At 38.8% G+C, this 27,878-nt stretch overlaps 1 protein-coding gene across 1 annotated transcript; it reads left to right on the top strand.

Moving 5' to 3' along the window:
* CHRNB3 (cholinergic receptor nicotinic beta 3 subunit) lies at positions 1–27,841 on the top strand. The gene is made up of 7 exons (XM_032213809.1): positions 1–9; positions 2,079–2,184; positions 5,297–5,448; positions 10,332–10,376; positions 25,310–25,419; positions 26,750–27,620; positions 27,707–27,841. Exons 1-7 carry the CDS (start codon positions 1–3, stop codon positions 27,839–27,841), a joined length of 1,428 nt encoding a protein of 475 aa, XP_032069700.1.
* Positions 27,842–27,878: the final 37 nt, after the last annotated feature.

Here is a 27,878-nt window from a genome sequence, read left to right as displayed (position 1 = left end):
ATGCGGAAGGTAAGTATTCTTAAAACTGTGCATGCGTGTGGAGTGTGTGATCCCTCCTGGAGAAGGGCGCCATACAAATAAACTAAATCTGAATCTGAATCACCGAACTGGTTGTTAAACCAGCAGAATCCCACCACTGTGTAAACCGCCCAGAGTCACTTTGATAGTTGATGGCAAATAAATTTAATAAATAAATAAATAAATAATAAGCCAAGAAGTTAGCAATGCTAGAGAGGAGCATTCTCTTGACCCTCCTGAGGACTTCCTTGTAAACATCCTCTTGAGGGTCTTGAAATTCAGCTCTTTGGGGAGATTTATATTATGCCAAACTCTGGGGTTCCCCCCCTGTTAGGCGGTCCCCACAAGATCTCATTAGAGGTTATTCAATGCCATAAAATGCAGATAGCTCCAAATGTTTATGTTCTTCTATGGAAGGATTTCCCAGTGGTCAATATCAACCCCCAATGGTTGATGGGACTATTTAAGGGACCAATAAATGGCTGGGGGGGGAATCAAAAGGCAGTGTCAATAAATGGCTAGGGGGTGTCAATAAATGATCAATAAATATTGGAAGGTTGTTTAAGGTCATTTAATCTTTTTTGGATCTCTGAAGAGCTCCACACCAGTCCCTATTCCTGAAGGTAGATGGCTAGTTGTGAGATAGGATTGGCCAGTCATTGCAGTGAGTGTGGCTTTGAGTTGAATTATTATGCATAGTCAGCCAGATGTTTAGATTGGTTTTGGCATTTTTAACTACCAATTGAGTTCTTCACCGTGACCTGGAAAAAGTCAGATTATTATTTTGAGCCATGGTGGCACAGTGGTTAGAGTGCAGTACTGCAGGCTACTTCTGCTGACTGCCAGCTAACTGCAATTTGACAGTTCAACTCTCACCACACTGAAGGTTGACTCAGTCTTCCATCCTTCTAACGTGGGTAAAATGAGGATCCAGATTGTTTGGGGGCAATAGGCTGACTCTGTAAATTGCTTAGAGAGGGCTGTAAAGCCCTGCAAAGCAATATATAAGTCTAAGTGCTATTGCTATATTGATTGATTGCACAGTCAGCCAGATGTCCCAACTGGATTTGGCATTTTTTTATCCATCTATCAAGTCCTTCCTAAAGACTGGAGATAGGCAGATGTTGATGTTTGATGGTGTTAGAGGTATTTTTGTAGGATGTAAGCGATCCTGAATAAAGTTGCCTTTTCAATTGATTGATGGTGAATTTGTCAATGGCAATGATATTCAAGTGGTGCATCCAAAGCGCCTAGGACTATTAGTAGTACTTTTGCTATCTTTTGCCACAATCATTCCATTTCTATTTGCAGGTCTTTGTATTTTGTTATCTTCTCCAGTTCTTTCTCTTCTATTCTGCTCAAGGTACTGCCACATCCACTATCTAGACTTCTTTGTCTTTCTTACTGACAATTGTTAAGTCTGGGGTGTTATTATTATTATTTTTTTATTATTATTTATTATTATTATTATCATCATCATCATCATCCATAGTACTATTAGTTAAAGTAGTTTTTATTAAATTATATTCATATAATAAATGTTTGGGAGTTGATGAACAATCTGAAACTTTTTGAAGAGGTCAATAAGCTGAACAGGTTGGGAACCGCTGCTTTGTGGCTTCCATAAATGGACTGCAAAAATCTGGATGACCATTAGCTGTCAGCAGGTGCACAATGCCCTGCCTCCCTCTCTCCCTGCCTCCTTCCCACTATCTACAGGGTATCTAGATTTTTCACCCTTTATTTTTTAGCATACAGAGGATAATTCAAACCAAGCACCTATTTGATTGCTGTTGCCTAAGATTATTCTTTGAATTCGCTTAACTTTGGCTTTCAGAAGAATCCCAGTTATTATCCAAATAACAAGGCAGAATTTAGGACCCAGGGGTTATTTCCTTTTGTAGGATTCTTGCGTGCAGCTTCTGACAGCTGACTGAAAATCAATGAAGTGTACTCTAAAAAGCTTCACAGTGGTGCAAGATAAGGCTTAAATCTCTTCTCCCTGCAACTAGCGTGCCAGCTGTTATGGTTTAGAATTATTTTTGTGTTTTCGATGGAAGTGGGTTATCACTAAACATCCAAAACATCCAGCAGGAGGACCAGCTGTGGTGATGAGGTTCTTAGATGTCATTAAACTGCCCCTCCTTTTTTGTGCTCATGGTTCAGGTAAGTGCAATTTAACAAAGTTCAGCAATTGGTTGCCTCTCGGACCATTTGCAGCAACACAGAGATGTATTTTTATGCACTAATATTACTGTGGTCTTCTTCAAGCATGTTGGAATTAACTTTTCTTTGTCTTTAAAAGAAGGGAAGTAGGAAAAAAACAGTAAGCTACAGAAGGCAGCAGGTATCGTATTTCGGTTCTTTTTTCTGATGAACAAGCTTGTTCTTTGGAGTTTTAATACTTTAGTGACATTCTGCCAAAGCTTTTGATCAGAACATCCCCCCCACTCCCCAAAGATACCCATGTATATAGCTCTATCATCATGTATGCAAGAAAAATATACCTATCCCAAACAGGGTATCTTTGCTTTGATAGAACCTTTCTCTGATACTGCAGTTCTGCTCCTGTCTGTTTTGAAGCAAGTCTTTCATTTTGTTGAGTCCCCTTGAACTTGGATGGTGAGAGGGCAAACAAGGCTGTGGAGGGAAACAAGAAGGCAATAAGAGATACGTGCAAGGAAGCTCTTGTGACATTTTCATGCACAACTATTAATTATTGAGAAAGGAAGAAAAATGTGTGGATGATGGGAGGGCAAGGAGATTTATTCAAACTAGTTTATTTCTAGTGGGAATAGCAAAAGAGTGAGTCCTATTTATGGATTTTGCTTAAATGTACCTTCTTGGAATGTTTATACAATAGAACTTCAGCTCCATCATCTTGTTCCAACCTACCCATTTGCTGTTCTTTCTTCTCTTGCTTCCATCATCAAAGAGCATATATTTGGTTCTTTACTAAGGCCAACATATCCGGCTTGCAGATAACACTAGCTGATGGCAAAGAGTGAATTAAATAGATGGTAGTTATTTACCAAAAGTCTTAAAAGAGATGGCAGTGGCTGCCTTTCTCCTCCAGCTTTGTCCTTTTCAAGACTGTTGGTTTTTTAAACAATCATTGCTTTGGGCAGATAATTTATATTTGGAGAGCTTCTTTTGAAGATGTTTTTGACTGTTAGCAGCTCAGAGCCTTCAGGATTGATTGATTGGTTGATTATGTGCCATCAAATTGTTTTCAGTTCCCTTGTCTCCATGACAATGCAACCATCACCTGGTCTTTTTCGGTCTTCCAACAGTGTACTCATCACAACTATAACTGTGGCCATCTACCTTGCTGCTGGTCACCCTTGTCTTCTCTGTCCTTCCACTTTTGCCAGCATTAGAGCTTTCTCCAGAGAGTTAAATCATCACATAATGTGTCTGAAATAGAATAACATGAGTCTGGTCATTTGCGCCTCTGGTGAGCTTTCTGGATTGATCTGTGAGATGATCCATCAGTTTGTTTCTTGACTGCCCACCATATTCTCAAGAGTCTTCTCCAGTATCAAAGTTGAAAGGTTTAAAAATTTAAAGATGACCCTCTTCCTATCCTGCTTCAAGAATGGGTGACCTACTAAAAAAGGAAATAAAGGCAAAAGAAAAATAACCAGTAAGTCTCCATCACAAATGAGAGATTCTCTTTTTGTGTGAGGAGAAAATCCTGAGGTATAGTCCACTGCAACTTTACTTGGAAGTAAGTTTTCCCTCAACTGAGGTTTATTTATTTATTCTTCAGTATATGCAGAATTTGTTGGCTCAGACTGTTTTCATAAACAATCTCATCTTCCTTATGGATTCTAATTTAACTCTTATCATTAATGTTTAACATATGCATCCTTTCAAATAGATCTAAAAGAATTCATTTGCATTATACAAATAATTATTCTTTTTTCTTTTATTACTTTAAAACAAAGACATACATTTGGAATATATCAATGTGGACAATACAAATCAATAAAGTTATACCATTAATTCTCAGTATAACACTAATGAAATATTGATCATAACAGAAAGAATTGTATTAAGTTATTTGAAGAAGACTACAAATCTTTTAGCTTAAGATAAAAATCTTAACTATATTATTATTTATAAATACTTAAAAGGGGGGGGGGAGAAAGTCCTTTGAGGTAGTCCAGTCATAAAACCAATGCCATGAGTACTAATATTTATTTGTAAGCTTACAGTAACAGAATCTTGTTAGTCTGAAATACTTATTTTTAAGACTTGTATTTCACTTATTTTTACTTTACAGAGAACTAGGGAGTGTCCCTTATGGGATGCTTTCTCCACCTCCAATTCCTTATGTGCACTGAGCTATCTCTTGTCTCACAGTTGCCCTGGCTGCAGCTCTTCCTCCTGTCTCCCAGGGTTATTCTCACAGTTCATTTCACGATGCAATCCACTCAACTTTTCAGTCACCGGAAATCATCCCTGAACCCTAAACTTAATGACTGGATTTGCACACAACAAGATCAGTTATTTTGTACTGTAGCCACTTAGCCACTGGGATTTGCAAACCACAGTTTCTGACCTCGGACCCCAACAACTGAGATGGGTTAAAAGACAACGTTTAGGCAAACCATGTAAACCTGCTTAGTAAAGGATTCTTTATAAAAGTATCCCAATGTAGCATAAAGTTTTTTGCATTCTCTTCTATGAATAAGGTACTCTAGGTGCTTAGGGAGGAATAATGTTGTTTATGGCTGTTCTCTGTACAATATGACAGTTTGCTAAAAAATAAAAATAGACTCTTAGGCAACTGTTAAAACTGCAAGAGTCCTGTCATCTGAACAGTGTTTTAAAACTAGAGGTGGGAGGCACTGGTTTTGTTGTTTTTCTTCCTAAAATTGCTTTCATTTGAAAATAAGTCCAGACTGTTTCTTTTTATATATAGTCCATGTACTAACATTTATATATTGCCATAGACTTTTAATTCTGTTCAAGCTGTCATTTTGCATTCTACATTGTTCTGACTGTCATTCTTACATTAGTAATAATTATATGGCATGCATTTAAATTGTCCCTTCCACAGCTAGTTAAATTATTTATGGTTCAAAAGTTCCCATTGGAGTTAGACTTGAAAGAAATGTTTATGCCATTGGCTAACTGGTTTTTTTTAGATGTTCTCTCTGCGTCTAGAACAACATGTATATGATGTGTCTATGATTTTAATTTGGCTATTGCAATTTTTTTATATGATAGTTCCCATTAGTTATCCTCCCCCCCTTTCTCTCTCTTTTAGCTTTTACTGTGTTCAGTTCATTTGCTGAGAATGAAGATGCTCTTTTGCGACACTTGTTTCGTGGATATCAGAAATGGATCAGGCCAGTAAAACATGCTAATGATACTATAAAGGTATATTTTGGACTGAAGATCTCTCAGCTTGTAGATGTGGTAGGTAATCTTTAAACTATTTTTTTCTGACATTCATTGATAGACGCAGTCACATTATCTCCCTTGATAAGGAATATTCCTGTTCCTGTTTGTCTCTACCAATCTTGTTAATAGCTTTTTTTAAACATTTAACAACAGCGAAATTGTTTCCCCCCCTATATTTAATTAGCAGAATGTGATAGGACTGGCTATTTTTTTCAAATAGCCATCAGCTATACTGATTAGGGGTTATGGGAGTTCAAATCCAAGCTGAATAAAGCTACAGAAGGAGAGCAAAATATACCCTTATTGCTTTAGGGCAGGGTCTCCAAATTGGGCAACTTGTGGGCTTCAACTCCCAGAAATCCCCAACCAGCATGCAGGGAGATGGTCTTAAGAGTGGCAGTTGAGGAATAAAGATAAAGTATCTGAAAGATATGTGACTCTTACGAAGCATAACTGATGCTTAAAGTGTGCAAAGTTCTTCATTTTTTTCTCTTTGTTGGTATGTGCTTGCATAACGTTTTGGGCCAGAATATATAAACTATGTGGGATAATAAAATATCTTGGGGCCTTCAGCCATGCTATTCTATCCTTTGATCATTTCTTCCAATTGTTCTTTACCAGGATAACCTGGAACCTTCAGAGTTTACTCTTTGTTCAGGCATGTGCTTGTGTGTGTACATCCGCTTGCAAAGGGTATATAGCAGAGGTGGTATTCAGCCAGTTCTCTCTGGTTTGGGTGAACCATTAGCAGCAGTCATGGGAGGCTCTACTCACCTGCCCAACATAATACGTGACCTTCTGCGCATGCACAGCAGGCGGTGCGCATGTGCAGAAGGTGGTGTGTGCGCTCACATTTGTGAACCGGTAGGGAAGGTAAGTGAATCCCACTCCTGGTATAAACACATCTTCCATATCTCATAGACAATACAGATCTTTTATTATTATACATACAAATGCATTTTTTTAAAAAATGTGATTATACTTGCAGCCCTATAAAAAAATTACAGTTTACTTTTGCAAAGATTTTATGAAGGTGTGTATTTCTATGGTTCGTTGCACAGTCAGCCAGGTGTTCAGATTGGATTTGGCATTTTTATCCATCTACCAAGTTCTTCCCAAGGTGATGGTGTATTGGCATAGTATACTACATGTATAAATCCAAGCAGTGTGGCCTTTTGTAATTATCAATACACATATTTTTTAAATGCTGTTCAATAATTTTTGGGCTTGGCACCCATGTGCTGATAACCACTGGGACCACCACGACTGGTTTATGTCATAATCTTTCAATTTTGATTTTCAGATCTTGATACTTCGTCACCTTCTGTAATTCTTTGTCTTCCATTCTAATATCCCTTGGTATTATCACATCAATTCCTTTTATTGGTGGTGTTTGTTACTTTATGATTTCCAAAGCTTCTTTGATTTTTCTAGTATTAAGCCAATTTTTAAATTAAGCTTATCTTGCTTTCTACATTCTTCAATTTTCACTCTTTTATGTTCTTTAAATTACTAATTGCATCTGATCTTAATTTCTTTATTTTGGACTCCAGTCTGATTCACTTTGGGATTGAGTATGGTTTTGCTTTTGGTTTTCTAATTTCAATACCCAGTTTTTCTGTAATGACCACTGCTGTACCAAGCGGATTGGTTGGTTTGATGAATGGTATTTTCATCCTCACCATTATCTTATTCACGTCCTTCAGTATAGGTGCCAGGTCTTTTGGGGGCACAACTTTCAATGCTTTTAGTCTTTGTCTTTAGTAATTCTGCATCTATCATAATCTTCTCTTTTAATTCTTCTTGTTGGTGGAGTTGGGAAATAAGTTCATATATGTTTCTGTGTAGGCCTGTATTGGTTCTGCTATTATTCTAAGTTATCATTTCTGTAGCTCATATTATCTTTTTCCTTTATATTTGCAATTATTATCTGAGTTTTTTTCCTCCTTTTGTTAGCTCCTCCATTTTTGCAATTTTTCTGAATCTCTTCCAGTTCTGCATCCCTGGATATTTTATTTCTGGTACTGAATCTCCTGAATTGGTCTGCTAATAGTTGTTTAGTGATATTTGACAATAGATAAATTATTTTCCACATTTTAAGTGTTTACCTTAAATTCTTAATCAAGAGAGAGAACACAGAGGTGAAAAAGGAGAGTAACTTCTGTTTGAGCAGGCTGGTGTCCTATGTGTTCATTGTATGTTTTGTTCATAAAATAGATGTTCAGTTTTGCTCACAGTTGCTGTTACTTAGAATAGTTAAAACAATGTAAATATCTATAAAAAGAAGCCAGAAATTCCCATTTAACTTTCATATAACATTCTTATATAGGTACATAATGTTTAAGTTAAAATAATTAAATTAAAAAATATCCAGGCTGTGTTAGATATTTTGATGAAAACATAGATCCAATGGGCAGTTTGCTCTGATAATGCAAATTTCACATTGGGGAACAAATTTAAAATAAAATTGTAATTATAATGTTTTGGAGCAAATGCTGTATTTAGGGAAATACTATATATTGTCTTAGCCACTGAAACCTAAATGCATTTACGAATTTGGAAAAAATACCAAGAAAGGATCCTATTAGAATGATGAAGTCAGTAAAACCATTCGTTTATTAGAAAATCTTATAATGTTGACTTTAAGCTTGAAGAAAAAAAATCATAAACATAAAAACTCAAACATAAAATTATGCATTTATGTAGAAATTGCTGCCTGAAATGCAGCAAGGATCTAATGGGAGGATCTAATGTTAAATAATACAGAAATTGGTCAGGGAAATTTCCTTTCCAGGCCTTATTAGAAGAATTGGAATACTCTAATTCGCTGAGTGGTCAAAAAGTGGACAACAGAAAAAAGAGGACATGTAATTAAACTATGGAATTTGATTATATATCACTTTAGGTAGGCTTAAAAGGAGATTAGACAAATTAATGGAGGATAAGTTTGTTAATGAGAGCCATTTGGTGGTATCATTCTTTCTCAGTCCTAGGAGGAAGGCAGTAGCAACTCACTTCTGGAAATGTTGCCAAGAAACTTCATCGGAGTGAAATCCTCCCAGTTTGGTCTGGTTCAGCTGAACCGGTAAAGACAATTGCTGTTGGTTCTGCAAACCGGTAGTAAAAAAAAAACTTCCGAGGATCACATGGCTTACAGCTGATCCGCGTGATCGTCGGAAGCTCCCCCCCAACTTTTTAAAGCATTTTTTTCCTGCCAGTTCGAGTAGGAAAAAAATGGTTTAAAAAGTGAAAAAAGGTTGGCATGCCCACCCAGTCACATGACTCCTCCAAGCCACGCCCACAGAACTGGTGGCAAAAAAAAATTGATTTCATCACTGAACTTCATGGACTTGTCTGTATGTTCAGCAAGAGTAAAGACTGACTTGGAAAGACACCACAGATAGAAAGATTACTAGTCCCTGTAGCTACTGATTACCTTTTGGTATTATATCTTGGGAAGTGAAAATGGCCTTGAGCGCCTGCTTATGTGATGGCCTGTCATGGGGCAGGTTCTTGCCAGGGTTGTAGCTAATCAGACACTACAATTTGCCAGAACTGGAGCCTAAAGACTGTTGGTCAGCCCAGTTAAGATAAAGACTCTAGGCTTCTCAATCCAGAGGGAATTGCTTGCTGTAGCATCCTATGTTTTCTTCTATGATTGAAAACTTGAAATATGCCTTGGTTATGTCATAGCCTTGGGCATCAAGATTTCCAGTTACTAGTCTGGAGCCCCTGCCTGTCACAGGGAAGGGCAAAGCCAAAACAGCTGAATTTATTCCAGCCACATGGCTATAAAAGGCTCCAGAGCAACTTTCAAGATAAGGTGTTTTACTTCAGGGAACATATGATTTAGGTGTCATGGTGTAGGCAGTGGTGGGTTCCTACCGGTTTGGACCAGTTCAGCCGAACCGGTAGTGGTTTGGCAGTCTGGGTCGCTGGAACTGGCCACGACCCCAAACTGGTTCCCCGGGCAGCACCAGTGGTGCCGCCATCTTGTTTTTTGGTTCTGCGCATGCGCAGAATAATTTTAATTGTATTGTGCATGTGCAGGCAGCGCAGTGAACCGGCAGTAGTGCCTGCTGGAACCCACCCCTGGATGTAGGGTAGCACGGAGATCATGGTGGTGTCTGAATAGGATTACTAGATATCTCAAGAGACAAAAGAGGACACAGAGAATTGGAAAGGAAGAAAAGGAAAGCATGCTAACAGTTTAATTTTCAACCGTTTTCAATAGTTTAACTTTCTTGGTATCTACAACAAAAATCACAGTTGAAAACTGAAAAAGAAAATAGGTAAACTTACATGTATATGCAATTAGAGTACTTTTCCAGTACGAGAAATACTGTTTTTTCAGTCTTAGAAATGTGCTAGAGCTGTTCAGAAGACAAAGGCCTTCAGGGTACAGTTGATTAAGGTCTTGCCACTTTCAGGCAGGAGGGGGAGGGTGGTAATCAACTAATTAATCAGCTAATTAGAACTGAGCTTCTTAACTTGCAGTTAACTGATTAAGGAATTGATTGTGTGATGGAGAAAAACTGCTCAGAAGAAGAAAGCTTGTTAGATACTCAAAAACCCCAACGATATTTGACAATGTTTGCTGGATAGAGGACACAAGGACAAAATGGAGGCTCTATTCTCCTCTTGCAGAAGGCCTCTAGTAATCCTACTTCTGAATCAAATAATTAGGTAAACAGTTGTAAAGTCATTCTACCCTCCTTTTCTATCCTTACCTACAAATAGGAATCTTAAAGCATTCAAGTTTAATTATTTTACATAGGGCTCCTCCTGGGAAACAAAATATCATCAGAAAATGTAGCTGACTCCCTGGGGTGTGTAGGGGATATTTAAAAGAAAATAAAAATAAATGACTTGCTGTTTTCCCCCCTCTTCTCCAACAGGATGAAAAAAAACAGTTAATGACAACTAATGTATGGCTGAAACAGGTAAAAATAGACCTATGGTATTTTAAAATGTTTAATTGCTAGGATTGTTAGCAGTCAGTGAGTTTTAATATCCTATAAATATTTTTCAGCTTGTGAGACAGATGTTCTAATGTGGTTCTATGAATCTATAAATCAAGCATCACCTTAATGGGTATAAATTGGCTTCTGTCACAGATACCTTGGTCTAAGTAAGTTAACATTTAAGGATAATTCCAATTAATGCTTTATAAAAATGCCAAATCTAATGCAATCCAATACAATATATAAATGGCTTTACTAATAGAAGAGAATATTTGTAACTAAGGGTTGACCTGGGGGGTTCTTGGTGCTCTCTGAGCTTGATGGTTTTCTTGCATATGTTTTATTAGCCAACTAGGTAATATCATCAGTGCTAGCATGAATGGCTTTTGTTTTAACTAATGTATTTGAATAGCAATTTTCTCATTGTATTTTAAACACTTGCAGCAGAACCCTAAATGTTATTTTTTTTAAATTTATCAAATCTATTTGCTTCCCATCCCTCCAAAGCAGTGGTGGGATTCAAATAATTTAACAACCGGTTCTCTTCCCTAATGACCATCTGGGAAGGTGTTGCTCGGTGGTCATGTGACTGGGTGGGTGTGGCCAACTCAAGGTCACTCAGGTCGATGGATGCTTCGCCTTAGCTGTTACAATGTGATATGGGTTAACCAGAGAGGCAGTTTCTGTAAGCAGGGCAATAAAGATTAGGCTAGAAACAACACCAGAATGTTTCCTTCCTGCCTTCCTTACAGGATTAGCCCTGTAAAGTGGAAAAAAACAAAAGGAGAATTCTTCCAACAACTGGTTCTCAGAACTGCTTAGTAAGTTACCAACCGGTTCTCCCGAATAGGTGCTAACTGGCTGAATCCCACCACTGCTCCAAAGTGACTCTAGGCTGCTTAGAAACATTCAATTAAAGCACCATATTGCCAAGAGCATTAATTGCCAACTTCAGTTGGTATATCTTTATTTTATTTTTATTTATTATAGAATTTATTTGCCTCCCATCACCTATCCAATGACTTTGGGTGGCTTACAACACAAAAACATTAAAACCATCAATTATAAATAACACAGCAGATAAAACCATTAACAAAAGATGGCAAAGGAGGGAGCCAGACACACTGGGGTGGGTGATGTGTAATTAAGTTTTAATTAGTCAACCGCCTTCAGCGGGCCATATCTGCTATGATCTTTCCTGCATAGATATACCCAGGGGTGGGCTGCTATGGGTTCGCCCAGGTTTGGGAGAACCCGTAGCTAATATTATGGCTGGTTCAGAGAATTCCCAAATCCCACCCCTGGCTGGCCCCACCCACCCCATCTCACCCCCTCCCAGGAGTCTCCAAGAGGCTTGTTTTGGATGCGAGGTAAGTGCAGGGCCTGTGTGGAAGCTCGGGGAAAAAGGGAAATGGGACTCCTGGAGTTCCAAAAGAAATGGGCCCATTTCTGGCTTCTAGAGGGCCTCCGGAGCTCGGTGGAGGCAGTTTTTGCCTTCTCAGAGGCTCAAGGAAAGCCTTCGGAGCCAGGGGAAGGTGAAAACATTGCCTCTACCATGGTGCGACCATGCAAGGACGACTAAGCCATGCCTACCATAGCCATGCCCACCCAGCAACCAGACAGAGAAGCCGTTGCTGAAATTTTTGAAGCTCACCTCTGGATATACCTTTCCTGAATAGGGATAGCATAGCAGTGATTTATGTGGGTGCTTTTCATTTAGACTACTGATGCATTATATGATGGCAATTGATCCAGAAGCTTCAGCTGGTCCAGAAAGTGGCAGTGAAGTGATTGAGTGGGGCCTCTTGCTGTATACACTGTATCCTGATAATAGGCCCTGTACCAAATTCAGGCTTCCAGTTTTGATACATGGGGCCTAAGCAGTCTGGTAGACCACTTTTGCTATGATAAACCTGACTGAAGTGTACAATGCAATCTCTAGATAAGTCATTTCACCACAATGCTGTTGCATTATTTTGTTCTTCACTGTTCTAGTTTTGCTTCTCCTGTTCTTTCTATCTCTTTTTAATACATATGTTTTTTTTAAAATGTAAATTCACTATCAGATTATTATGGCATTTAGTCATTTTAATTGTGTTGTTTGTATACAGCTTCAAGATAATTACATGAGATATATGAGCTCTCTAGGGCTATAAGAAGAAACAAGTCCTTCATCTCTCCTTCTAGCCCAATGTGATCAACAGTGCAATCTGATATATATATATATAGCTTGAAATAGATCTATACTAGTCTCCCTTTATTTATTTATCAGCACAAATAAAATAAAAACACACACACACACACACACACGTGTGTGTGTGTTTTATCTATATATACACACACACACAAACACATACATACATACATAAATACATACATACATACATACATACATACATACATACATACATACATACATACTGTCCTATTTGGACTTTCCCTTATGAATTGCATTTGCGCATTTTATTTAACTTACTCAACAGTTACAGTAGAGCAGTGATCTCCAACCTTGGCAACTTTAAGACCCATGGACTTCAACTCCCAGAGTTCCTCAGCCAGGAGGAACTCTGGGAGTTGAAGTCCACAAGTCTTAAAGTTGCCAACGTTGGAGACCACTGCAGTAGAGGACTCACACGTGGCTCGCACATATGATACTCAGGAAAGGGAATTAGAGAGTTTCATTAAATATAAATCCACATCAGCTGTATTGCTTTTGTCCTTGTGGTTGCAAACTGGAGCAGCTTTTGAGCATCATCACATAACAGGGACATTTCATAGTTAATATATCAGTGGAATGTTGGTGCATGTTTTTAAAAAAAATAATATCAGTGGGGAATTAGCTATAATTGTAATGTTGGCTTCTGCTGATGTTGCAACCAAAATGGGTCAGAACCTCCAACAATCAACCAACTGATTCTGTCTTCTGAATGGCTGGTGCCCAGGTGCCCCCCCTACTAGCATAAGAGAAAAGATTGGAGCATTGGGAACTGAGAAGATGAAGACCAATAGGATTGTATCTTTTTTCTCTATAGATCTGCCCTATTTCTAAAACTGTAGTAGTTGTTCTTTAGAAGAAGCAATTGGAAGGAAAAATCAGCACACTTACAACAGTCTGTTTACTGACCATTCAAAGTTAACAACAGCACTGAAAAAAGTGACTTAGGATCATTTCTCACCCGACCGTTGTAGCCTCCCCAGGGTCACATGATCAAATTCAGATACTTGGCAACTCACTCCTACTTATGACAGTTCCAGTGTCCGGGGGTCATGTGATTATCTTTTGCGACCTTCTGACAAGCAAAGTCAATGGTAAAGCCAAATTCAGTTAACAACCATTTTACTAACTTAGTAACTGCAGTGATTCACTTAATAGTTGTGCCAAGAAAGTTGGTAAAATGGGGCAAAACTCACTTAACAACTGTTTTGCTTAGCAACAGAAATTCTCAACTCAATTTTGGTCATAAGTCGAAGACTACCTGTATTTTAGCAATGTTCTTCTCTCCAATAGTTTACTAGAAACCTGTCTATTCTTGTCCTCCAGCTGGTTAAGATTAAGAATAAAATCTTGGACCTTTCAATGGACTGTTGCTAAAGTTAAATTTGAAATGATTTGCAATTTAATACATATGGCATACTTTCAGTAAAATCACATTTTACATGTTAGTTTAGGGGTTACTAAATTTTTTGCCATCACACCTCCCTTTATCGTAACCATAATGTATATACCTCCCCTAAATATCCACACACCAAAATGAATACAAATGGACCAGTGGTGGGTTACCAATTTTTTTACTACTGGTTTGGGCACACTTGTGCCCACGAAGCTTTTGCGCATGCGCAGAAGTGACCAGGTGAGTGGGTGGAGTCTCCCACCACCGCTACTACCGGTTCGTCTGATCTGAGCCAAAGTGGGAGTAACCCACCTCTGAAAAAGACAATAAAAATGCTATTTTAATAAACTCATAAAAAATAAAAAAATATTCACGCTTATCCTGTACTCTGTCTGCACCTTCTCAAGACCTCACAGTTTTGGAAACCTTGGTTTAAACCATTAAGAATCTGAGATTGTATGAATGTTGTTGTTGTTTTACTGTAGCATGATCCCTGTCAAACTTTCTGACTATAGGTTTATGGATCTGAGGATCTGAAAACATGATTTTTCTGAATTGCTTCTTTATTTCCTGATACACCTGTCTGCAGTTCTGAAAAGCTTCATTTGTATTGCAAGAAAGGGCACATAAAAATACCCATTGTTCATTATTTTGGCAAAGAAATCCCAAGCAGCCCTTGGAGATTATGATGTCTTCCTTGCCAAAACACTTGGATGACTAACAATAACTTGGGATTAAAACTGAACTTTCTTTCAGTCACTGTAAAAAGACAACTTTTGCTGCAGACTCCAGTTCATATACTGAGATATACTTCTACAATTCAGCTTTCCTGAAGCTGATTCCCCCCCCCCCCCCAAATGTGAGACTATAGCTCCAATAATTATACTACGATGATTGCTACCTGCTGTTCTGTGACTCCCTTGGACATAGTTGCTATCTGATTCCAGCAGCATCTAAAAATATGGATGGCTCCTTCCATGGGATTTGGCATGCCACAAAGTGGGTTACCTCTTTAAAGGATCTGATTACACAGTGGAAGAGATGATGTCTAATCCTTACTCATTCATTGTGAGGAACCACAATGAATGAGGAACCACAACCAGGTTCTGGAGAATTGGTAGCGGAAATTTTGAGCAGTTCGGAGAACCAGCAAATACCACCTCTGACTGGTTCCAGAGTGGGGTGGGAATAGAGATTTTGCAATATCCTTCCCACCAAACCACGCCCACAGAACCAGTAGTAAAAAAATGAATTTCACCACTGGTGCATATGACTGTAAAGACCCAAGTTTCACAACCCAGTCTTTGATAAAAAATATGAATGTCCTTGCTTCAGTCACATAGGAAAAAATAAACGGTTTTGGAGAAGCTAGCAAGTAATGAGAAAAATTAAATCTGCATCATTTACTTCAGTATATAATTGATTATTATTATCAGGTGCACATAAGCTTCAAAGAGGATGAATAATTTCTCAGCACATTACACCACTTAATTAGAGAAAATAGGATGAAATAAAGAGATTGACTTAATGCATTGCAGAGACCTGGTGATCATTTAAAATAATGCCACCTGGAAGCAGCCTTTTGCACAGTGAAGGAGTTATGCTTACTTCATTTACTACTTCATCATTCCAAATTTTCCCATGGTGGCCCATCTCAATAGATGAGTTGGCCAAAAATTAAGCAGAGGGAGAAATACCTTAGGACTTAGTCCAATTCTGTGCATATTTAGTTTGAAGTATCTCTCTTTGCTCCTTGGGAAGCCTGGAACATGCCCATTATTTTCTATGGAATGCATCCAAGAGAGCTGTGAAAACTTAGCATCTAACACCAAAATACATTATGTAGGTCAGAAGTGCATAACTTCTATTGGCTTGAGGATCAGATGGTGTTTTGTGTGGCAAGTAAGAGTTCCCCCTCCTTCAAAGTAACCCCTTTTGTATTTTATTGTATAATCTATTTTCTATTTTTTTTTTTTGTTGCTGTTGTTTAGTTGATTATGCTATTACCATTTAAAAAAAAAACCTTTTAGCACTGATGGGAGAAAAACAGATTGCACAGGGAGAGAGTGTGAGCAGTAGAGTAATATATGGAGAGATACATTTTGAAGGTTGGAGGAAGGTTACAAGAGAAAAGTAGAAAGAGAAGACAGAGAAGTTATTGAGCAGCATTCCCCAACCTTATCGGGTTGGAGGCCCATAGCAGGGAATGGGGAGGGGAGGAAGAGGGGATGTGTTTGTGAGAGGGAAAGGCAATCTTGCACAGCCTCATTCGTGTGGGGAGGTGGGCCCGCTGCTCACGTGACTGGAGCTGCACACACATGGGTACACTGCAGAGGTGATATTCAGCTGGTTCTTGGGCGAACAGGTAGCAGTGGCTGCGGGAGACTCCGCCCACTTACCCCAACATAATGTGCAAACTGTGCATGTGCAGATAATGGGGACACGCGTGCACACATTTGCGAACCAGTAGGGAAGGTAAGTGGATCTCACTGTTGGTACACTGGCCTCCCACATGGCCCCATTTCAAATAGGCCACCTCCCAGTAGTGGGCCACGACTCACAGGTTGGGGACCTCTGCATTAGAGGAAAATGTAGTGTGGAAGTCAGGTTGAGAAGTATCATAGCTGATGGGATATTGGGGAAGATATTCAGGGGAAAAAGTGAAGGAAATGCAGTCCAGATAGTACAAAGGAGAAGAGCAACCAGGGGCGTTATGACCCAGGGGCAAAAGGGAACTATGGAGACGATGAGAGGCCATGAACAAAACCCACATAGACCACAATTCTCCCTCTGATGTAAGGCATACAAATGGATGAAGTATAAACGATGCAAAAGGGCAAATTATTATTTTTTAAATAAAACATAACATACGGAATGAGAGTTTGGAGGAATTCCATCTGGTAAGAACTCTCTGTCTAAATTCTCTGCAAGAAGAAGCTTTCATTGCTAATATTGATTTTAGTCAGCACTCTCATTCTTCTGGCTTTTGCATTACCAACAAGGCAATGAAAAAAACGCTCTTTATAAATAATAAATAAAAGTGGAGATATTTTTTTAATTATTACTGTAAGAATGACTCCGTTCTGAGATGCAGCAGTTACGCAGTGCAGTGTGAAGTCAACAGAAGTAGGACAAGGAAAGGGGTGAGTGGGAAATATTACAGACTCAATATCTTAAGCCTGTAAAAATCAGCCTGGGGGATTTTACATGTCATTAAAAAAAAGGATGCCTAGCCTACAATATCTCCAGAGCAAGTAATTTTAAAAGGCTAAATAGAAGAGACCAGGGTTTCATTTCACTTTTGTTAACGTGGCAATCCTGATATGTTGACTTATGTATTTTCTATCCGCCCATCCCCTGCCCCAAAGATTATTCATAACTAACTTTCCCTTGGTGAAGGGTTCCATTGTGACCCAGTAAAACAGATATAGTGCCTTTGCTGACCTTAATGGGGACACTAAATAGATAGGTCAAGGTAGTTGTGATAATGATGACTCAAATAAGCAGGGGATCATGGTCCAAAATGAAGACCTTTCTTCATAAAGGCGAAATGGGGAACCAGGTATCACACATCAGCCGCAGAAGAAGAGCAAGGTATGCAAAAAGAGAAGTCACCTTCTGGTTGGATTCAATCGTAAGGGATGTAAATTTAGGAAAGGATAAGGAGGTTTTAAAAGAGGTCAGGTGTCTGCCAGGTGCTACTGCCAGCAGAGACAGGAGGTGTAGTCAAGAATGCAAGTAAGGATTGTGACGTTGATGCTATTATACATCTTGGCACTAATGATCTGTCCCAGAAAAATGTACTTTCTGTGCAGAATGATTTCCAGAACTTGGGGTATGTACTTTAGTATAGGTTGTAGGCTTATATTTTCAGAGGTTTTACCAGTATATAAAGAACAAAAAGGGAAGGGCCAGCATGTAGCAGAGTTTAATGTGTGGCTAAAGCTGTGGTGTAAAAGGGAAGGCTTTGGTGTTATTAGTCATGATGCCTGTAGCTGGTCCAATGAAAAACTGTACAAAAGAGATGGTTTGCACCCATCCAAGAAAGGGACTGAGTTACTTGGCATTAAATTCACAGATTTTCTGAATAAACATTTAAACTGAACAGTGGGGACAGAGAATTAATAGATACAGAACATTTCTGTCCCCAGCAAACTAAAATTCATAGGGTTATAAGTGCATGTAACATAGATGTTTGTGCGAGTAAGATTATCACTCCTGCTGTCAAGCAAAACCAAGCATTTAATAGTGATTGCCATACCATGTGCATGAATCATACAAGTGGCAAGAAAATTGGGACAGTCAGGCATAACACAGATTATGTAGACAGTAAACACGAGGTCAATCAAAATGGACACAAATGTCTATATACCAATGCACAGAGTATGAGGAATGAACAGGGTGAATTAGAAATTCAAGTAAAAGAGGGCAGATACGATATTATTGCCATTATAGAAATTGGTGGGATGAAACCGACAAATGGAACATACAGCTAGAAGGATTTAAATTATTTAAAAGAAATAGACCTAATAAAAGAGGAGGTGGAGTTGCACTATATATAAGAAATAACTACATCTCTACAGAAATAGTGCACAACAATGATGAGAACTATCTTGAATGCATTTGGGTCTATATTAAAGGTTGGGGGGGAAATGATATTGCCATAGGCCTATACTACAGGCCACCTAACCAAGCAGAGGCAGTAGATGAACTTTTTGCTAGTCAGCTAACTAAGGTATGTAGGAAGCACACCACAATAGTAATGGGAGATTTTAACTACCCTACATCAACTGGGAAACAAACTCTGCACCAAGTGGAAGATCCAACAGGTTCCTAACAAACCTATCAGACAACTTTGTTTTCCCAAAAGTAGAGAAGGGAACAAGGAGATCAGCCATATTGGACTTAATTCTCACTAACAGAGAGGAAATGATAGAAGGTGCTGAAGCCACAGGGCAAGTGACCATGCAATATTGGAATTCAACATTATGCATATACAAGTAGTAGAACAAAGTCAAATTAGAGTCTTGGACTTTAAGAGAGCTAATTTCAATAAATTTAGAGAGAGCTTGGGAAAATTCTATGGATGAGAATCCTCAAGGGGAAAACAACTCAAGAAGCTTGGGAAATTTTGAAAAATGAGATTACAAAAGCCCAGTCTAGCACAATACCAATGAAGAAGAAAAATAACAGCTCCCAAAAGAAACCAGCATGGCTGCATAAAGAACTCTCTGACAAATTGAAAGACAAAAAAGATAAGTATAAAAAGTGGAAAGAGGGGGACATAACTAAAGCAGAACATCAGCAAATAGCCCGAGCCTGTAAATATGAAGTGAGGAAAGCTAAGGCTCACAATGAAGTAAGGCTTGCCACAAAAGTAAAAATTAACAAAAAAGCTTCTTCCAACATGTTAAAAACAAGAAAAAGGTTAAGGAAACAATTGGCCCATTGCTAGGAGAAAGTGGCAAGAAGGTGACAAGCAACAGGGAGAAAGCAGAACTATTTAACTCATGTTTTGCATCTGTCTTTAAACAAAGGGATAAAACAGTCCAACCTATCAAAAACAGCACCACAAAAATCAGATTAGGAACATAAATTGAAATAGGGAAGAAAATGGTAAGTGAGCACCTGTCTACCCTAGATGAGTTCAAATCACCAGGACCGGATGGATTACACCCCAGGGTTCTGAAGGAACTGGCAGACGAGATCTCAGAACCACTGAATTATATCTTTCAGGGATCCTGAAACACTGGGGAACTACCAGAGGACTGGAAAAGAGCTGATGTGGTTCCCATCTTCAAAAAAGGGGAAAAAAATAGATCCAGGAAACTACAGACCTATCAGTCTGACCTACTACTAGATAAAGTAGAAGAATGTGGGTTAGATAGCATCACCACTAGATGGATTCGTAACTGGCTGACCAACCACATTCAATGTGTAATCCTCAATGGAACTGCATCTACATGGAGGGAAGTATGCAGTGGAGTACCCCAAGGCTCTAATTTAGGCTCAGTACTCTTCAACATCTTCATCAATGATTTGGATGAGGGAATAAATGGGGAACTCATCAAATTTGCAGATGACACCAAGCTGCAGATGACACCAATAGCCAACACTCCAGAAGATAGGCTCAAGATACAGAAGGATCTTGACAAACTTGAATATTGGGCACTATCTAATAAAATGAAATTCAATGATGAAAAGAGTAAGGTTCGACATTTAGGCAAGAAAAGCGAAATGCACAGGTACAGTATAGGTGGTACCTTGCTCAATAGTAGTAACTGTGAAAGGGATCTTGGAGTCCTAGTGGACAACCATTTAAATATGAGCCAGCAGTGTGCAGCAGCTGCCAAAAAATCCAACACAGTTCTAGGCTGCATAAATAGAGGGATAGAATGAAGATCATGTGAAGTGTTAATACCACTTTATAATGACTTGGTAAGGCCACACTTATAGCAATAGCAATAGCAGTAGCAGTTAGACTTATATACCGCTTCATAGGGCTTTCAGCCCTCTCTAAGCGGTTTACAGAGTCAGCATATTGCCCCCAACAACAATCCGGGTCCTCATTTTACCCACCTCGGAAGGATGGAAGGCTGAGTCAACCCTGAGCCGGTGAGATTTGAACAGCCGAACTGCAGAACTGCAGTCAGCTGAAGTAGCCTGCAGTGCTGGCTTTAACCACTCCGCCACCTCGGCTCACTTGGAATACTGCATTCAGTTCTGATCACCACGATGTACAAATGATGTGGAGACTCTGGAAAGAGTGCAGAGAAGAGCAACAAAGATGATTGATGTGTAAAATATTTTATTCAATTTTCACATTCCATTTGCAATCATTTATATACAGGGTATTTACTATAAGAAAAGAAAAAAAGAAAAGAAAAAAGGGAATAAAACGAACAAGTAAAAAGGAAACACAACTCATCATTCACAACCCCACCTAACCCTTGCATCCTCCATACACCCCATCTACCCCCTCCAACTTTCCTTTCTCCCTCTAACACTCCCCTCCTACTTCCCTTTCCCCTCAAACCTTCCTTCTCCCCTTACTCCCCAGACACCCTCCTTACATTCCCCTTACTCCTTACATTCCCCTTACTCCTTCCTTACTCCTCCCTCTTCCTTCCCTCTACCTCCCTCCTTGGTGTATGCCTTTATTCGAGTGTTGTTTGATCTGATAAAAGTAAAATGAACCAAGGAAAATAATAATAATAATAATAATAATAATAATAAAAAAAGGACCACCGTATATAAATACATTCTTGTTCTTATTAAGACTATGTTAACACCCCCCCACCCCACCCCCCACAATCCCCATCCCTAATCCTCCCGACTTCCCAGGGCCCACACCTGGCACTACCTTCTATCTAAAATATCTTGTATACATATGGATTAAAAAAATAAAAGTAATATATCAAAAAAAGAAAAAGAAAAGCAGAGAAAGAAAAAAAAAAGGAAAAAAAAGAAAAGAGAAAAGAGAAAAAAGAAAAAAAGAAACCACTCTTTGTGTTGATCTCAGCCCCCCATCTTTATCTATGCTTAAATAGTATAAATCATTCTATCTATATTTTATTCTCATCTCTTACTTCTTTGCTATTTACCCCGACCTTCTGTAGGCTCTCCCGTTCCCTTCCTAAACCTCATGATCCTTTCCAATAAGATTTAAGCAGCGTGATTCATGCCATATATTCAAATATAACTTTACAGACAAGTAATCAAACTTTCCCTTCTAGTAAAATTTAAACAGCGTAAATGATCTTTCTTTACCCCTTTTTCAAACAGTAATTCAAAATAATCTAACCAGATTTCCCCTTCTTAGTAAAGTTAAGCAGCGTAGATCAGATATTACTTTACGCAGGAATCAATTTCTATCTTAAGATAATTCCAACCGACTTCCCCTTCTAATAGGATTTAAATAACTTAGTTCATTCCACATGTATTTTACCCTCATCCCCCACTTGTCTGATATTTACCACTATCAAATTTATACTACCATTTGTTTAAAATATAACTCAGAGCGATTTGTAGCATGAATCATTCCACATATTCCAATAATACTTTCAGCAAGAATCAGTTAACCTTCTATTTTAAGGTAGTCGCTTCTAACAAAGTTTAAACAACATAAATCATTCCGCATTCTTTTTACAGTTATCTTAAAATAATCCCAAGCGGCTTCCTGTTCTAATAAGCTTTAAACAACGTAAATTTTGCCCTCTTCCCTTGCTTGTCTGATATTTACCACAAATAACGTAGTTCATTCCACATGCATTTTACCCTCATCTCTTGCTTGTCTAATATTTACCACTATCAAATTTATACTAACGTTTATTTGAAAAGTAACTCAGAACTATTACAACCAACTTTCCCTTCAAATAAAAGTTAAATAGCATGGATCATATTCAAATAATACTTTCAGCAAGAGTCAGTTAACCTTCTATTTTAAAATAGTCCCATCTAACAAAGTTTAAACAACATAGATCATTCCGCATTCTTTTAACCACTATCAAATTTATGCTAACGTTACTTTAGAATCTAGCTCAAAGTAGTTTCACCCAGCTTTCCCTTCTGATAAAAATTAGTCCACTTTTTCTACCGGAGAGAGGTCTCAAACCCCCATTCAGTCCTCAACTTTAGGAAGTCTTTTGAAGTATCTAAATTCTCGATCTGCGTTCTTCTGCTTCTCCGAGGGAGGAGGGGCTGCCCCCTCCATCTTGCAGCCGCATGGCCAGCCGTTTGCTTTCTCCTTCCGCTTGTCTCTCCTCTCTTCCAAGCGCGTCAGGAAGTCCCGCCTTCAGAATCCTAGAATAGAAATCTTGAGCCTCCGAAACAGAGTTAAGACGAAATCTTTGATTCTCAAATGTAACCGTGATGCCGGCAGGGGCCTCCCATCTGTATCGAATCTGTTGACTCCTAAGCTCTTTAGTTAAAAAAGTGTATTCCCTTCTTGCTTTCAACATGTGGAAAAGCAACAAAGATGATTAGGGGACTGGAGACTAAAACATATGAAGAACAGTTGCAGGAACTGGGTATGTTTAGTTTAAGAGAAAGAAGGACTAGGGGAGACGTGATAGCAGTGTTACAATATCTCAGGAGTTGCCACAAAGAAGAGGGAGTCAAACTATTCTCCAAGGCACCTGAGGGTAGAACAAGAAGCAATGGGTGGAAACTAATCAAGGAGAGAAGCAACTTAGAACTGAGGAGAAATTTCCTGACAGTTAGAACAACTAATCAGTGGAACAGCTTGCCTCCAGAAATTGTGAATGCCCCAACACTGCAAGTCTTTAAGAAGATGTTGGATAGCCATCTGTCTGAAATGGTATAGGGTTTCCTGCCTATGCAGGGGGTTGGGCTAGAAGATCTCCAAGGTCCCTTCCAACTCTGCTATTGTATTGTATTGTATTGTATACTTTGTGAAGACTGCCAAGAATGATGCTGTTACATTTTCAAAGGTCACAATTGTGTTGCCTCAATATTCCCCTAGGCTACTCCTTGCATTCCTTAAAAAAAAAAACACCAGCCATCAGGTATACAGCTTTATGATGTCTTGACCCACAGCAACTCTGGCATTTTTTAAAGTCTTGTGACTACATTACCTCAGACTGAAATAATTTGATGGCTGGCCAACGTGGCTGTATCCCAGCCAGAAATGTTGAGGCGGAGGTGGGAAAGAGAGAACTGTTACAATATTCACGGGGAAATGATGGTTTGTTAGCAGGGGTGGGTTGCTGCCGGCATTACTACTGGTTCAGTGCCCAAAAACTTTGCGCTTTGCTCACGCATACACCAAATGCGCGTTCCCTGGGCATGCACATTTGCACCTAAAAAGGTCTGCGCATGTGCAAAATGTTAGAAAAAGGAAAAAAAATACATTTCAGCAATGAAATTTGTTCTGTGCATGCGCAGAACCAAAAATCAAGATGGCGACACTGTAGGAGAACCGTTCAGGGGTGTGGCAGCCTTGGGTCGTTGCAGGTTCCAGTGACCCAGGCCGCCAAGTTACTACTGGTTCAGCTGAACAGGTCCAAACCAGTAGGAACTCACGTCTGTTTGGTAGGTTTATCTCCTTTTAAAATTGAAAGTGTTCAAGTCTCCAAGTGTTTTGTCATTCATATGTGTGCCTTTAAGCTCTTCACCAATAACACTGAAATTGATGGACAAAAATCATACTTTTATACATTATTTTGACATCATCATATGTTTATAAAGGATAGAATATTAGGTCACAACCGTGTTGAAGGGAGCAGTGCGATGTTGGCTTTGGTGAGGAAAGTCTGCTGTTCAGGACTAAAATATATTTCATGCAAACGCCAGACCAGATTGTATGAAGGAGAAACCTGATTATGAAAAATATGTCCTTATTAATCATTCCATTCATCAGTTGCTCAACAAGAAGACTTATCTGGACAATGTACAGAATACAAACACAGGTTAAAAATGTAATGTTCTTAATGCAATTGAAGCAATAGCAAGTTAAACAACTAGGAAATGAAAGCAACTTAGTTTAAAACATTGCATGAATGATGTAATACTTATTGGCTGAGCTAGTGGCATGCAATTAACTGCAAATAACTAAACTTACTGGAAAAGACTTAAATTATAAACTTGGCTAAATAATCATGGTAATCCCTAAGAGATCCTAAAGTTTTAAAAACCTGGGGAAATCAAGTTGCACGGTAAGGACATTTGACTTTGAGGAGGATATACCAAGTCAATTGTACATAATAAGAAAGGTCTGGAAGTTGAGTCATGTCAATTGAACTTTTCTTTTTTGTTTTGCTCTTTGTCCAAGTAGCTTCTTCAGTCTTCAGAAACTTTCAGAAGCCAGTGCTTGACTCAATTTCCAGACACCGCTACCTGGATGACTGAAAATCTTTATCAGTATTATTGGAAAGGGGTATTTTCACTCGTTTAAAGTCCAATTTGTTGAGCAAGCCTTTTTTATTCAACATACTAAGCCAAAACTAAACACAATACACCATAGTTGATTTGTTAGGTATAAATCCTGACATTATGTCCATATCAAGAAAAAATTTTTACATTAAGCATTGATTCAGCAGGCTAGCAATTACATATTGACCTGAAAAATGACTATGATAATATAAGGATGTCTAGCATTACAGGATATCATCATCCAGCATTTCAAAGAGTAAGAAATTATGGAAATTGTAGTTCAGCAATATCTGGAAAGTCACTTAAAGATTTATAAGATTGTCTAATGTTATTCTTAGCTAGGAATGATTACTTAATTGAGAAACTGAAATGGAAAACTAGTCATTTTTGTTGTTTTGTTGTTTGCAGGAATGGATCGACCATAAATTGTGCTGGAATCCTGAAGATTATGGTGGGATCACTGCAATTCGGGTTCCATCTGAATCTCTCTGGCTCCCTGATATTGTTTTATTTGAAAAGTGAGTGTAGAGATCCTAATGTGGTGAGGGGTGGCTAGGGGGTCCTACTTTTTCAAAGATAACCCTCAGTTTTAGAGATACCTGAAGGGCTATCCAGTTAATATCTTGGCTCAAATTAACAATACTGATCAACTAGAAGGACTTGCCTAGCAACTCAAGTGCAAATCTGTGAAGTGTTTGTTATTGTTGTTTGTAGTGGTTTTCTAGTTGTTCTTGAATTTCTTTGGCCTAATTGAAATTTACCTAAGCAAGTTTTCTCAAACCCTATAGACAGTCCATGTGCTTTGGCCTCACTTCAAAAACATCCATTTAATTCTTGCTGTATCAGTACAGTCTTGAAATATTTCAAAATACTTCCTCATTAATATAAAGAATAAATTAAATTGATCAAAAGCAATGGATTGGACCACATATTTTCTTCACTGCGGAGGCATTTTCAGCTAACATTGGATTCTGTAGACCAGGGGTGTCAAACTCATGGCCCATGGCCTGGATGTGTCACATGTGGTCCATGCCCACCACCAGTTTAGCGAAGGGGGAATAAGTTGCAATACATCATGTGACAACGTGTTGTTGTGAGTTTGACACCTATGCTGTAGACCTTACAGTCCAAAGGTGAAGAAAGTGGTCCAAACTCAGAGGGAAAGATCTGATCCCACAACATTCTTCTCAGGTTTCTTAGAGTCAGGTGTCCTTTCGTCTCTGAGCCCAGAGCAAAAATAAAAGGCAAAAATATATTCCATGGATATATCAGGAACAACTTGAATCTTCAGGAATGGGGGTGGGGGATAGTTAATGTATTTTAACTATTGACGCAATCAAAATAAGTTGAAAACCATGCTTAAGATGTGAGGGTGGTGGGAGGCATGGCTAAGATAAAGATTGTTTTTCATCTATATCTCCTTTCCTTCTTCATCCCACTTAGGATTGCTATCTACTAGAATTAATTGATTAAATATTACAGGCATAATGTGAAGTGTTCTGACTGAAAATTTAGTCTAAGGAAATCTGGTTGTGGGTCTTCCACCAGGCTAGTAAGTCAAAAAAAGTGTTTTTAGAAAACTCATATTTGAGCACAGTTTTTGCCAAAAGGAACAACTCTCCTAATCCTTTTAAGTTTTATTTCTGAGGTCTGATTTGCAGACAAGCAGTAACTCCCACAAATGTGAGCTCACAAGAAATAGTATCCTTTTAAAACAAGTGGAAAGGATTGGGAAGTGGGCTACCACTATAACTGCAATAGGAAACAAACCTGACACAGGGGAAAAATTATTGCAACAAGGAGCATGATATGTAATTTAAGAACAGTTTTCTCCTTTATCCTTTCTAGTGCTGATGGGCGATTTGAAGGTTCATTGATGACAAAAGCAATAATTAAGTACAATGGCATAGTAGTGTGGAGACCTCCAGCTAGTTACAAAAGTTCCTGCACAATGGATGTGACCTTCTTCCCATTTGACAGGCAGAATTGCTCCATGAAATTTGGATCATGGACCTATGATGGCAACATGGTTGACCTGATCCTAGTAGATGAAAATGTGGATAGGACAGACTTTTTTGATAATGGGGAATGGGAAATCCTAAATGCCAAAGGAATGAAAGGAAACCGAAAAGACGGATTATATTCCTACCCATTCATCACCTATTCTTTTGTTTTAAGACGCCTCCCACTGTTCTACACACTTTTCTTAATAATCCCATGCCTAGGACTATCATTTTTAACAGTGCTCGTTTTTTACTTGCCCTCGGATGAGGGAGAGAAACTATCACTCTCGACCTCCGTTTTAGTTTCCCTCACAGTTTTTCTCCTGGTCATTGAAGAAATCATCCCCTCTTCCTCCAAAGTCATACCCTTGATTGGTGAGTACTTGTTGTTCATCATGATTTTTGTCACCCTTTCAATCATAGTGACAGTTTTTGTAATTAATGTGCACCATCGGTCCTCGGCCACCTATCATCCCATGGCTCCCTGGGTGAGAAGACTTTTCCTTCAGAAACTGCCCAGGCTGCTCTTCATGAAAGGACATGTAGATCGCTGTGCTTTCGCGGATCCGGAAGGTGCTCTAAAACCAAAGCCGAGGAAGTATAAAAACAAACAATTGAAAGATGGAGAAAAGGTGGTGGTTGCATTCTTGGAAAAAGCTGCTGATTCCATTAAATATATCTCCAGGCATGTCAAAAAGGAGCACTTCATTAGACAGGTAAGTTAGGAATCAAGAGTGGGCTGATGTCACTTGTATAAAATGAGCATTGAACTCACAATTCTTATTTTCCTCCCCTCTCCTAGGTAGTGCACGACTGGAAGTTTGTAGCTCAGGTTCTTGACCGGATCTTCCTGTGGCTATTTTTGGTGGTGTCTGTGATCGGGTCTGTTCTTATATTTACTCCTGCTTTGGAGATGTGGTTACATAGTGGTTTGTAGGAATGAAACCATCAATCGTGTAAGAATCAACTGGAGG

The sequence above is a fragment of the Thamnophis elegans genome, chromosome 3, assembly GCF_009769535.1.
Source record: "Thamnophis elegans isolate rThaEle1 chromosome 3, rThaEle1.pri, whole genome shotgun sequence".
Classification (NCBI taxonomy): Eukaryota; Metazoa; Chordata; class Lepidosauria; order Squamata; family Colubridae; genus Thamnophis; species Thamnophis elegans.
This window is presented reverse-complemented; position numbering and strand designations above follow the sequence as displayed.

Bases quoted from the DNA above. Each gene is read 5' to 3' on its own strand.
- CHRNB3 (XM_032213809.1), top strand. The intron at 2,185-5,296 runs GTAAGTGCAATT...TCTCTCTTTTAG, and splicing joins TTTTTGTGCTCATGGTTCAG to CTTTTACTGTGTTCAGTTCA. The intron at 5,449-10,331 runs GTAGGTAATCTT...CTTCTCCAACAG, and splicing joins TCTCTCAGCTTGTAGATGTG to GATGAAAAAAAACAGTTAAT.